The 13,728-nt window shown below is 47.7% G+C and overlaps 1 protein-coding gene across 1 annotated transcript in view; it reads right to left on the reverse strand.

Annotated features, from left to right (window-relative positions):
- The window catches only part of LOC102283473 (fatty-acid amide hydrolase 1), a 28,523-nt gene extending 15,116 nt beyond the window's left edge, over positions 1 to 13,407 (reverse strand). The window contains exons 1-3 of the mRNA XM_070368121.1: positions 9,584 to 13,407; positions 8,933 to 9,013; positions 8,362 to 8,729 (exon numbers count right to left, since the gene is read on the reverse strand). Of these exons, the coding sequence (XP_070224222.1) occupies positions 8,362 to 8,556 (195 nt within the window). The 5' untranslated portion in view covers positions 8,557 to 8,729; positions 8,933 to 9,013; positions 9,584 to 13,407. The remainder of the gene's footprint in view (positions 1 to 8,361; positions 8,730 to 8,932; positions 9,014 to 9,583) is intronic.
- Between the last annotated feature and the right edge of the window lie 321 nt (positions 13,408 to 13,728).

Below are 13,728 nucleotides of genomic sequence, written 5' to 3' on the forward strand. Positions count from 1 at the left end.
TGGGCTAATTAGGAGAGCATCTGAGTTCAGCCACCACATCTCATCTCTACCCTCCTCTGCTCTTGCCAAACTCACCAGGGACTTCCTCGTTGCCCAACACAACAAACACTCAACTCTTCATTCTGCTCCAAGTCTCATGGAGGCGTTCACAGGGCTGACTTCAGACTCCTCCTGGGCACAGGCATACCCCTTTCCCGGGGTTCCCTCCCTCCTCTACGCTGCTACTGTCATCCACTCGTTCAGCCAGTCAACACACATGTTCTGAGCACCTACTCTGTGTCGAGCACTATGTTAGGGCTATGAATTTAGAGTTAGCCGAGACAGACAAGTCCCTGATCTTAGAGCTTACCTTCAAGAAAACAAAGTAATTGAGAAAAAGAATTTGAAAAAGAAGAAAAGAAATTTTAATAACACAAGGGACATCCCTGGTCCAGTGGTTAAGAATCTGCCTTCCAGTGCAGGAGATGGAGGTTCGATCCCTAGTTGGGGAACTAAGATCCCACATGCGGCAGGGCAACTACTGAGCCTCCAGGCTCTGCAGTAGCAGTCCCCAGCCTATTTGGCACCAGGGACTGGTTTCAAGGAAGACAATTTTTCCACAGGAAGGAGGGGTGGGAAGGAGGTATGGGGGTGGGGGGATGTTCATCAATAATTCGAGCAATGGGGAGTGGCACATGAAGTTTCAGTCACCTGCCCCAGAGCTCACCTCCTGCTGTGCAGCTGGTTCCCAACCCGCCATGGACTGCTACCGGCTGGTAGGGGCTGGGGACCCCTCCTCTAGAACCTGTGCTCCACAACAAGATAAGCCCACACAAAGCAACTAGAGAAAGCTGGCGTGCCGCAACAGAGACCCAGCACAGCCAAAGTTTTTTAAAATAAAATAAATTTTTAAATAAAAAAAGAGAAAGAAAGTTAATAAATGATGGCAGATCACGATAAGTGTGAGAAAGGAAGTAAACAGAATCTGTGACAGAAAGAACAGGGGATTGACTCAGATGCACTGGGCAGGTGGAGACATTGTTTCAGCTATGACCTGAAGCACAAAAAGGAGCCAGACATAGGAAGAGTCAAAGGCTCCCGGAGGTTCCTCTGGGCACCTGCTCTTCCCTCTCTGATGCTAGAAGTCATGCCGCCTCTTGGCTTCCCTCCAGGCCCTACACCTATCACATGGCCTCTAGATGGTCCTTCCGCCTCCAAATCATCCTTCGCCTGACCCAACTGAGCTCAGACCCGCTCGCTGGGCTATTCCTTTTGTTCCCTCTGTTCCTGTGTCCTTCCCCTGAGCTCACTGCCTCCTATCTCCTTTCCACCGGCTCCTCTTCACGCAAGGAAGGACGCTGCCATCTGTCCTCAGCTCCCCCTTCTTCCACCCACATCTAATCGGTCACCACGCCCCTAAGTAGCTCTGGAAAATGGCCACCTCTCTGTCTCCTCTACTGAGACACTTGCCACTGCCGACCCTTTCTCTACTGGGTCACACAGAGGCCACCTAGCTGGCTTCTCTGCCAAAGCTTTGTCACCAGACCACACAGCACAACAACGACCTCACCTTGCCTGTCCCCTTCAGGTTGCCTCCCACCACAAGGTCCAGGAGATGTTTCTAGGCTGAGGTCCTGTCAGAGCCCCCTCTGCCCCCTCAATGTGACACAGCCCACTCACTCCCACCTCACACCCAAAGCTGAACACCCATCGCACACACCCACCACACAGCCTTTGAAATCCAGCCTCAATATCAGGAATATTCTTCCCCAAATTTGTTAAAGGGATACAACATTTACTTGGGATTTTTTTCTTTTCTTTTTTCTTTTTTTAATGACACAAGGAGCTACAAGGAGAAAAAATGGATCCATGATCTACCCCCAACATACTAGATAACCCCTGTGTGCTAAATTGCTTCAGTCGTGTCTGACTGTGACCCCATGGACTGTAGCCCGCCAGGCTCCTCTGTCCTTGGGATTCTCCAGGCAAGAATACTGGACTGGGTAGTCATGCCCTTCTCTAGGGGATCTTCCCGACCCAGGGATTGAATCCAGGTATCTGCACTGCAGGCAGATTCTTTATAATCTGAGCCATCAGGGAAGCCCAGACAACCCCTGATGACTTTTTTTTTTTTTTAAGATATGCGAAATGGAAAGGAAACACTCCCCCCACCTCTAGGACCCCCTTGACAAATTCCTCTTCTGAAAAGGAAACCATAGTTTACAGTTTCTGATGAAACCTCATAGGAGAAAAAAAAAATGTTTGTGAAGAATCCACAATGTATATAGTTGTTTATATATATTCTATTTTTGGACAGAGGGATCATAGTATACACACAGTTCTATGCCTTGCGTTTCTCCCCTCACAATGAAAATAGCAAGATTTTTTTCCAATTATATACATATGTGCTCATTGTAAAAAACGAAAAAGTGCCTACCAGTTTGTGGAAGAAAGTAAATATCACCAGAGAGCCCACCACACTGGGGTAATGACCAGCAGGAGCCTGATCACCACCATTCCCCACCTCACCCAGGGTGTCCACAGAGGCCCTGTGCATCTCAGCTAGAAGCTGTCAGTGAGCTCCTCTCAATTCTCAGCACAAATGTTCATTCTTTCCTCTGCTCTTCTGTGTTGACAGTTGATGACACTGTTGTTAACAGCTATTTTTAAGTCTTCAACTAGTTATCAGGCAGCTGAGACATTTTCTCTTTCACAAGACACCAGAGTAAGTCTGCATGTCCAGGAGGCCAATCTAAGAACATGGAGGAAATTAAAATTTATATGGAGAATGCAGGGAAGTATACAAATAAGATCTCACCAAGCATGTGCCCATCTGTATGCCTTTTTTTCCAAGCATAGGATATTACAGCTGTCATTGAATCACTGCCCCTCCTTAACCTGTTTTTCTCCTGAACCACCTACTGTCCTAATTTCAGATACCCTAGATGGTCCTCCAAGTTGTTTTTTTTTTTTTTTAATTTTATTCATGGTTTATTGTTGTTATTTTTTTAATCACATCTGTTCTATTTCAAGATATACATTCCATTCTATCATGTGACCATGGACATTGACTGAAACAAAAACCATACTGTTCTCCCATTCATTTACTGACTTGTTTTAAAATCAGCTTCAAGTTGGTCTTGGAGATGCCAGGAGATGGAACTACAGGTCAGATCCAGTTGAAGGGAGAGGCATTTGTAATCCAGTGGGATTTTGACAAAGGGGCTTGGAAGGTCTGTGCGGGAAGGGCATTCTGGTTAAAACCAGAGGTGCAGAGGCACCGAGGTGTGGGCAAGTGGGATGGCTCTCCGAGTCGTCATAGTCTATCAATGGCAGTCCCTCACTTCAGTCTAGAAAGGATATTAAAACTTACTTAGGGGGCTTCCCAGGTGGCTCAGTGGTAAAGAATCCACCTGCCAGTGCAGGAGATAAGTTCAATCCCTGGTCCGGGAAGATCCCACACGCCATGGAGCAACTAAGCCCATGTGCCACAACTACTGAGCCTGTGCTCTAGAGCCCAGGAACCATAACTATAGAAGTCCACGCACCCTAGAGCTTATGTTCGTCAACAAGAGGAGGCACAGCAATGAGAAGCCCGCATGCCGAAAGGAGAGAGTAGCCCCAGCTCACACAACTAAAGAAAAGCCCGCACAGCAACGACAACCCAGCACAGTCAAAAATAAAACAACTCATTCAGGCAGTAAGGTGGAAGCAAATGGGCAAACGCATATTTCAAATTAAGCCTCACATGGTCAACAGAGTGTATGAAAAGCATGCCTCACTCTAAAGTTGCTTGAGAGTCCCAAAAGAGATAAACCATTTTGTGATGTTCAGGAGGCGCTTGGGACCTCCCCTCCTCCAGCAGCACCTTGGGACACAGGACGTAGCTGGGTCCCAACTCACTTCTCTGCAATCTATCAGGCAGGAGCTGTACCATAGGCTGCTGTATTCACCCAGGGGCCCCCTGACCTCAAGGCCCCCTTCTCAGTGTGGGGCTGGGCTGAGAAAGACCCAGAAGAAAGACTATTGAAACAGCCTCAAAACCCCCAGCAGCTCCAGCACCAAGCAGAAAGAGCCTTAGGGGTGGGATAGAGGAGGGGCTTCTCCCTAAGGTTATGTGTGAGCTCAGCTAAACTGCCCACCTTCCCCAACGGCTCAGTGGGTTAAGAATCTGCCTGCAGTGCAGGAGACGCAGGGTTCGATCCCTGGGTTGGGAAGATGCCCTGGAGGAGGAAATGGTGACCCACTCCAGTGTTCTTGCCTGAAGAATCCACGGAGAGGGGATTCTGGTGGGTATACAGACCATGGGCCAAAAAAGAGTTGGACACGACTGAGCAACTAAGCACACAAACTGCCCACCTCTTACTGATCCCAGAGCTACTGTCTTCAAGACCTCAACCCCTGTGCTGACTGCTCAAAACAAGACTGCTGAACTAGTTATCCCTTTCTTCTGCCAGTCACCGGAAAACCAAAAGGGAATTTCCCTACTTACTCATCTGGAAGAGCCAAGTTTTGGTGTTCTGAGGCCAGGCTCTGACCCACAGAGGGTGTTTAAACACTTTTTGGTATTTCAAGGCCAAAACCTGCACTGGAAGTTATTGTTGTATTGTTGTTCCATCACTAAGTCATGTCCTGCTCCTTGCAACCTCATAGACTGCAGCACGCCAGGTTCCTGTGTCCTTCACTATCTCCTGGAGTTTGCTTAAATTCATATCCATTGAGTCCATGATGCTGTCTAACCATCTCATCCTCTGATCCCCACCCCATTCTCCTTTTGCCTTCAATCTTTCCCAGCATCAAGGTCTTTTCCAATGAGTCAGCTCTTTGCATTAGGTGGCCAAAGTCCTGGAGCTTCAGCTTCAGCATCAGTCCTTCCAATGAACATTCAGGGTTGATTTCTTTTAGGAAATCTACCATGGAAGTTCAGTTCAGTTCAGTTCAGTCGCTTAGTCGTGTCTGACTCTTTGCAATCCCATGAACCACAGCACGCCAGGCCTCCCTGTCCATCACCAACTCCTGGAGTCCACCCAAACCCATGTCCATAGAGTCAGTGATGCCATCCAGCCATCTCATCCTCTGTCGTCCCCTTCTCCTCCTGCCCTCAATATTTCCCAGCATCAGGGTCTTTTCAGATGGGTTAGCTCTTCTCATCAGGTGGCCAAAGTATTGGAGTTTCAGCTTCAACATCAGTCCTTCCAGTGAACACCCAGGACTGATCTCCTTTAGGATGGACTGGTTGGGTCTCCTTGCAGTTCAAGGGACTCTCAAGAGTCTTCTCCAACACCACACTTCAAAAGCATCAATTCTTTGGCGCTCAGCCTTCTTCACAGTCCAACTCTCACATCCATACATGACCACTGGAAAAACCATAGCCTTGACTAGACAGACCTTTGTTGGCAAAGTAATGTCTCTGCTTTTCAATATGCTGCCTAGGTTGGTCATAACTTTCCTTCCAAGGAGCAAGCATCTTTTAATTTCATGGCTGCACTCACCATCTGCAGTGATTTTGAAGCCCAGAAAAAGAAAGTCAGCCACTGTTTGCACTGTTTCCCCATCTATTTCCCATGAAGTGATAGGACCAGATGCCATGATCTTAGTTTTCTGAATGTTGAGTTTTACACCAACTTTTTCACTCTCTTCTTTCACTTTCATCAAGAGGCTCTTTAGTTCTTCTTCACTTTCTGCCATAAGGGTGGTGTCATCTGCATATCTGAGGTTATTGATATTTCTCCCAGCAATCTTGATTCCAGCTTGTGCTTCGTCCAGCCCAGCGTTTCTCATGATGTACTCTGCATATAAGTTAAATAAGCAGGGTGACAATATACAGCCTTGAAGTACTCCTTTCCCCATTTGGAACCAGTCTGTTGTTCCCTGTCCAGTTCTAACTGTTGCTTCCTGACCTGCATACAGGTTTCTCAAGAGGCAGGTCAGGTGGTCTGGCATGCCCATCTCTTTCAGAATTTTCCACAGTTTATTGTGATCCACACAGTCAAAGGCTTTGGCATAGTCAATAAAGCAGAAATAGATGTTTTTCTGGAACTCTCTTGCTTTTTCCGTGATCCAGCAGATGTTGGCAATTTGATCTCTGGTTCCTCTGCCTTTTCTAAAACCAGCTTGAACATCTGGAAGTTCATGGTTCACGTATTGCTGAAGCCTGGCTTGGAGAATTTTGAGCATTACTTTACTAGCGTATGAGATGAGTGCAATTGTGCAGTAGTTTGAGCATTCTTTGGCATTGCCTTTCTTTGGGATTGGAATGAAAACTGACCTTTTCAGTCCTGTGGTCACTGCTGGGTTTTCCAAATTTGCTGGCATATTGAGTGCAGCACTTTCACAGCATCATCTTTCAGGATTTGAAATAGCTCAACTGGAATTCCATCACCTCCACTAGTTTTGTTCGTAGTGATGCTTTCTAAGGCCCACTTGACTTCACATTCCAGGATGTCTGGCTCTAGGTCAGTGATCACACCATCGTGATTAGCTGGGTCATGAAGATCTTTTTTGTACAGTTCTTCTGTGTATTCTTGCCACCTCTTCTTAATATCTTCTGCTTCTGTTAGGTCCCTACCATTTCTGTCCTTTATGGAGCCCATCTTTGCATGAAATATTCCCTTGATATCTCTACTTTTCTTGAAGAGATCTCTAGTCTTTCCCATTCTGTTGTTTTCCTCTATTTCTTTGCACTGATTGCTGAGGAAGGCTTTCTTATCTCTCCTTGCTATTCTTTGGAACTTTGCATTCAGATGCTTATATCTTTCCTTTTCTCCTTTGCTTTTCGCTTCCCTTCTTTTCACAGCTATTTGTAAGGCCTCCTCAGACAGCCATTTTGTTGTTTTGTTTTTTTTTTTCTGGTTCTTAAAAATAAGGAAAGGCTGTTGCTCCAGAAGGAAACTGGATGCTTGGATCCAGATGCTGATGCTTGGAGCTGAAGTGAGGGAAAACCCACCCTTCTACTACCCCACACCCCTGCCAGCTGGTGGGTTCCTTGCAACCAGGAGGAGAGTTATGTAGGCAGAAACTGTGGGCAGATTCCTGCAGCTGCCCCCACACATTCCTTGGAGCCAGGAGAACTCAGCTAGCTAGCTGCACAGGACTTGGAGTCTCCGGAGCAGCCGAGGGTCTCTAGGCTGGGCCTGGCATCACTGCAAGGATCCCTGAGCAGGGCACCAGGGAGCTCTGCCAGAGAAGAAGGATCAGACAGTGATGAAGCTTTGCTCAACTAGGTAGGGAAAGTGGCCAATTTGGATTGAATACCTAAAAATGAACTGATTGTGTACTTTCGCTGATTGTGTGCCATGTCAGTGAGTGAGGGCTAGAACCAGATATGTTATTATTTCACTAAACAAACAAATAAGACATTTTCCTGGTTCAGGAATGGTATGGTGTAAATTCATACTAGTACATCCAGCAAAAACCGCAAAGCAATCAAGGCCATACCCAGGGCCTGGCATCCAAGGCCTGGGTCTCCCTTCCTGATCTTTCTTCCTTGCTCCTCTCCATTGGAATGAGGCTGGATGGTTCCACCAGGCATCTAGGTTCTAGTTCTAGCTCCTGCCTCATCTTGTCCCATCATCTGGAATGCCTTCCTACCTGTCATATCCAAATTCCATCCAACACCCCTTGGGGCAAGTCTTCTGTCTCACAGCACATAGGAACTGAGCTTGGTATTTCGACTTGGAACTGAGTCCAGTGTGGCATACACCTAGAGGAAAGCCTCCTCTTCCAGGCCGCTTCCCTCACCTCCATACACACACTGAGCTGATCCAGAGGGAAAGAAGCTTGTTGACAGGTCACCCAGGGAAGGGCTGGAACTAAACCTATCCATGAAAGGAACTTATAACCCATCTGACTCCACAGCCAGGTGGCAAGAGTCCACCTCAGCCGGTAACTCCCTGTGGACTTGCTCAAGTCCCTCCCCAGCTTCCTCTGAGCATCCTCAATGAATTTGAACTATAAGCTCTCAGAAGGCCCTTGACCATCACTTTATGATTCCAAAGTCCTAAACCCAAGCATCCTATTGGTTCTCATCTTGCAGTTTAAGCGTCCTAGTAAGTCCATGATCTTGAGATTATCTGGCACACAGCAAAGCTCCTCTTTGACCCAGTGAGGCGACAGCCTTCGACGACCTGTCCTGTCCCTTTCGTTTCCATTCCTCCCCTAGGTCCCACTTGGTTCAGAAAAGAGTACAGAATGCATGATGGCGAGAGGGGTGTCAGAAAGTTACAAAACCTGCGCTGCCCACACACCTGAGCTGCGGGCCGCCCGTCCCTCCCACACACCTGAGCTGCCGGCCGCCCATCCCTCCGAGCGCCCAGGCGGCTCAAAGCGCTGCTGCCACCCCGAACCCTCCCCTTCCACACCGATTCCAACCCCGGCTGTCACCTGGAGCCGGAAGCGCTGCGCCGCCTTGTCCATGGTGTCCAGGGCCGCTTTCTGCCTCCGTCGCGCCCGGACCGCCGAGGCCCGCGCTGTCCGGCGACTGGACCAGCGCAGGGCCAAGGCCGCCGCCACGAAGCAGCAGGCCAGGGCGGCCCCGGAGACGCCGGAGAGCGCGGCCCATGGTTCGTCCAGCACCATGATCTCCCGCCGCCGACCGCTGCCACGGGCAACCGATGAAGGAGGAAATCAGCGATCTCGGACTCCGCCGCAAAACCCGGCCTGGATCAGCCCGGGATCCAGCGCCCGCCTGCGCCGGAGTGGAGGCAGGGGCGGTAGAGCCGCTCGGCCAAGCGTTGTTGCCTGGCAGCCGGCTGAAGACAGGTGGAGCGCAACGGTCAAGGCGAAGAGCCGCGGTTCCGCTGGGACGGCTCCCCAAGTTCTAAGGCTCTGGGCGGTGCGGAGAGGGAGGAGCACCCGCTTCCCGTGGGTGCCCTCGGAAGCTCGAGCCTAGCAGCCGTTCGGCGCCCCCGTCTGGCCTGGCCTCAGCCCGGTGCACCCAAGACCCTCAACTCACGGAAGATGCTGTCCAGCCCGAGCCACTTCAGGAAAGAGGATGGAGAGCAGCGACAGACTGTGCTCGCGGACCTGATAAACCCTGCAAAGAGTTTACCAGTATCATTCCTGGAGAAGCTTGTCTTAGGCTGTGTACCGCAGGGCACTCACCTCTCCCCTGCGTGGGGCTTAGGGGTGCCAGCAGGAGAGGGAGGGGTACAGGATGTTTCTCAGGGAGCCCACCTGCTGCCCGCTCCCCTCCCTAGTCCTGGGACCCGGTGTCTTTAGGGAGGTGGGGGGAGGGGAGCGGATTATCTATATACACACAATACTTCTCCAATCTAGGCCTCTCTCACAGGTCTTTATGTGCTCAATTTCATTTGTCCTCCCAACAGAGAGATGAGGAAAGCATTTTTATCATCCTCGTTTACCAATAAGGTAACTGAGGACAAGAGGGATTAAATTACCCCCTCTGTGGGTCATGCAGGTGACTGAGTGGAGATTCAAACTCAGGTCTAATCCTAAACCATTGCTCTTAACCATCAAGCTGTACTACCATGACTGCCCCTGGAAGTGAGGATGTGTGGAATCAAATGGGATGTGGGGAAGAGTGCTTTGTGGCTAGAAAACGCTGTCTGCCAAAACACTGCTGTTCATCCAGTTCTATCTTTACCTCTGAATCCATGCTTTTTCCTTGAAAAGGAGGAATGCCTATAATGTAAGATTGTTAGGAGGAGTCTGTGAGATCCTGGCTGTGAACTGGGGAACTTGAGGACGTACCAGATCTTCAGTCCGGCCTCAGGGAGCTCAAGATCTGGTTGAGAAGGAAAAAAACATGCATAGAAACAACAAAAGCCATGCTTTAGTGGAAATGCAGAAATCATGTGACATGAATCCAAACAGCAGTAAATGCTGGGCCCTTGGACTGAATAGTCTTTGGGAAAGCCAGATAGCACAGTGATTTAAAGTTTGCCTCTGGAGCTGGAGTGTCTGGTAACCCATCCTTGTTGCATGACTATCCCCGTTTCCTTACCTGTAAAATGAGGATAATAGTACTCCCTCCACTGGCCAATTCTCTAGTACTATTGTAAGACTCAAATGAGCTAATACTTGAAATGCAGCCAGAACAAGGCCTAGCCTACAGTAAGCAATCCATGCATATTAATTATTACTGTTGTTGTTATTATTAGAATAGAGCCCAGTGCACTGGAGTCCATGGGGCCTGCAAAGAGTTGGACACTACTTAGCAAATGAACAACAACAAACAGAGACCTACAGAGAGGGTTTTTCTGGCCTGAGAAGCCCAAGTTCAGGAACCAGACTATCTGAGTTTAAATCCTAACTTTGACACTGTGGAACTTTCAGTAAGTCACTCTAACCTCTTGTGCCTCAGTTTCCTTATCTGCAAAATGGGAGCTAATAATAGTGACTCCTTCATAGAATTGTGAAGATTAAATGAGTTAATTCAAGAGAAGAGCTTAGAACACTACCTGGCCCGTTGTAAGGGCTCAATAAATGTTGATTCATTGTTATTTTAAGCAGAGTCATGATGCAAGTGTTTTGGAAAGGCAATATGGAGGAGGACTGGGAGAGGCAAGCTGGAGGCAGAGATGTGGAATGGGAGAGCGGGGAGACTTGAGAACACAGCAGGGAAAGGTTTCCAGGGCTCCACCTGTATTATTAGAAAAGCATCTGTAACTCAACACCACACCATTCCAGGAGCCAAAACAGCATGTCCCTGCACTCAGATGTGTGTTCATATTTGCAGTCACTCAAGCAGGCCCTGATGGGTTTCCTGAGCAGGATCTGGGTCTTCACCCACTAACTGGTGACCTTGAGCAAGTCATCCTTCTGTATCCTCAGTTGTTGAGTGGGAAGACAGGTGAGTATCCTGCCAAGTGCAGTTCGAGGTGGGGGCAGGGCAGAAAGGATGAGGGGGAGAGCTTGCTGAAGGCAAGGAAGCTTCTCAGATTCCAGAGGGTTTGAAGCCTGTCTTTGTTCTAGGGTGAGAAGAGGGAGTGTGGTCTGGTTCTCAGCAACTGCTCCGCTTTGTTTCCCTTCATTTCTGTGAGCCTTTCCTCAATACAGAAGGGGCAGACAGGAGTAGGGCACGGCTTGCTCTCAGGAGCTCACAGGCCCACAGGTGACACAAGATTACCACACTCAGAAGCACTACCTGTGGAGCATTTTATAATTTTTAAAGCACGGCCAGGTCTTTGGCCTCAGTTGCCTGAGCCCCTCACCACCTCAGAGGTGGTTCTATTATACTATTATACTCTCCTCAGAGGTAGGGGAGAGTTTGTCTTCTCTGGTAAATTCCTTCAATCCCACACCTTTCTGTATCTCTGCTCTGTGCAAAGGGCTCCTCCGTCCCTTCAGAAGGGAGCTATTTCCCCACCCCTGCAAATCTGAGCTGAACTTTGTGACTTGTTTTAACAAACAGAATGCAGTGCACAGGATGTTGTGCTAGTTCTGAGCCTAGGCTATGTCAGCTACAAATTGGCACTTGCCTTTGGCACTTGCCATCTGTCTCTACAAAGATTAAATTGTGAGCCACTGCAGCTGCAGACTTTCAACACCCCTTGAAAGGAATTCAGAGAGGAGAGCAGAACTGAGGTGCTCCGGGGAAAACTGGCAGAACAGGTCTTCAGATAGTTATTTTCAGGAGCCAACTTTATGAGCCCAATTCTTGTATTTCCTCACATCTGTTCTTTTTCAATCACTAAGTCATGTCCAACTCTTTGCGACCCCATGGATTAACAGCATGCCAAGCTTGAGTCGATGATGTCATCCAACCGTCTCAACCTCTGTCACTCCCTTCATCTCCTGCCCTCAATTTTTCCCAGCATCAGAGTCTTTTCCAGTGAGTTGACTCTCCGCATCAGGTGGCCAAAGTATTGGAGCTAGTTTCAGCATCAGTCCTTCCAATGAACATTCAGGCCTGATTTCCTTTATGATTGACTGGTTTGATCTCCTTGCTGTCCAAGGGACTCTCAAGAGTCTTCTCCATCACCTCAAAAGTATCAATCCTTTGGCACTCAGTTGTCTTTATGATCCAACTTTCAAATCTGTACATGACTACTAGAAAAACCATAGCTGTGACCATATGGACCTTTGTTGGCAAAGTGATATCTCTGTTTTCTGATATGCTGTCTAGGTTTGTCATAGCTTTCCTTCCAAGGAGCAAGCGTCTTCTAATTTCATGGCTGCAGTCACTGTCTGCAGTGATTTTGGAGCACAAGAAAACAAAAGATGTCACTGCTTCCACTTTTCCCCCTTCTATTTGCCAAGAAGTGATGGGACCAGATGCCATGATCTTAGATTCTTTAATGTTGTTCCAAGCCAGCTTTTTCACTCTCCTCTTTCACCTTCATCAAAAAGCTCTTTAGTTCCTCTTCAGTTTCTTCTCATATCTAGAAAAGCACTAAAATTCTTCACGGTGACTGCTCCCTGTGACTAGCAGAAACTTTATGCAAAAATAATATGTACCTGATTGCATATACTCCCCCTTCACTAAAATCACATATATACTGACCTTCCCCCTCTGCCTCTTTGGAGCAGTTTTTCAGAGCTATCTGAAATGCTGTTTCCTGGGCTATAATCTTCATTTTGCCCCAAAGAAAACTTAGCTCACAAAAATCTCCCATTGTGCTATTTTTCAGGCCAGCCGCTGCAAGAGAACTGTTACCTTTCTCTCTCCTGGAACCCTACCACTGCCATAAGCAGCAGCCCAAGCTTGCCTTCCAGAAGATAAAGCCATGTAGCATAGAGCTTGCTCAGCCCAGTGTTCCTGCTCAGGCCCTTACACAGGTTCCAAGCATAAAAACAGCCAGCCACTTGAATGCAGATATGTAAGTGAGCCTAGCCAACCAACAGACTCAGAATCATAAATAGTTGCTTAACTTGCCAGTTTGGGGATTAGTTTATTACAAAGCAATAGCTAACTAATCTACCTTCCAATCTCCATTGCCCAGATGAGTAACTGAGCCCCACAGACAAGCAGGGACTTGCTCAATACTCCATAGTAAGTGGGAGCCCACTGAAAAGTCAAAACTGGATCTTTGAGACTCACTGCTGCCTCTGTAATAGGGATACAGACACCTAGACTCCAAAACTGTTATCAGACTTCCCTGGTAGTCCAGTGGTTAAGAAAACACCTTTCAGTGCAGGGGACAAGAGTTCAATCCCTGGTCAGGGAACTAAGATCCCACATGCCACAGGCAACTAAGCCCATGTGCCACAACTAGAGAAACCTACGAACTTCAATGAAGAGCCGATGCAGCCAAAACAAAAACAAAAATCTGTTATCAAAAGTTCCTAGTCGTTAACCTAGAAACACACCAACCATGTCTTACCCTTCATCTGTTTTCCTCAACCTGTTTTAACCCATGCCATCCTTCAAATATACACAAAATGCTTTCTCCCTCCTAAATTTATTTGAAACTGGGAGGTAAGTTTCTTTGCCATTCTGCCCCTGAGTTTCTTCATCTGTAAAATGGAGGTACTGTACTACCTCATTGGTTATTGAGAATTAAATGAGTTCATTTTAGTAAAGTGTTTAGAACAGTGCCCAAAGTATAGCAAGGGCTAAAAAATAAAATAGAGTAAAATAATGTGACTAAACATGAGCTATAGCAATAGCAATTTTATTAGAGAAATGTTTTATTTTGATCCTGAGAGCTACATATTTTTCACTTGGCTCTGGGGACATCAGTATGAGTATTGAGTCAGCTTGTATGCCCTAAGTTTGTATCCAAGACAGTGTGGAAGAAAACATCTTATGGGTGGCAAACCAATTTTTGAAAACCAGACATGGAG

The sequence above is a fragment of the Bos mutus genome, chromosome 3 (assembly GCF_027580195.1).
Source record: "Bos mutus isolate GX-2022 chromosome 3, NWIPB_WYAK_1.1, whole genome shotgun sequence".
NCBI classification, from domain to species: Eukaryota; Metazoa; Chordata; class Mammalia; order Artiodactyla; family Bovidae; genus Bos; species Bos mutus.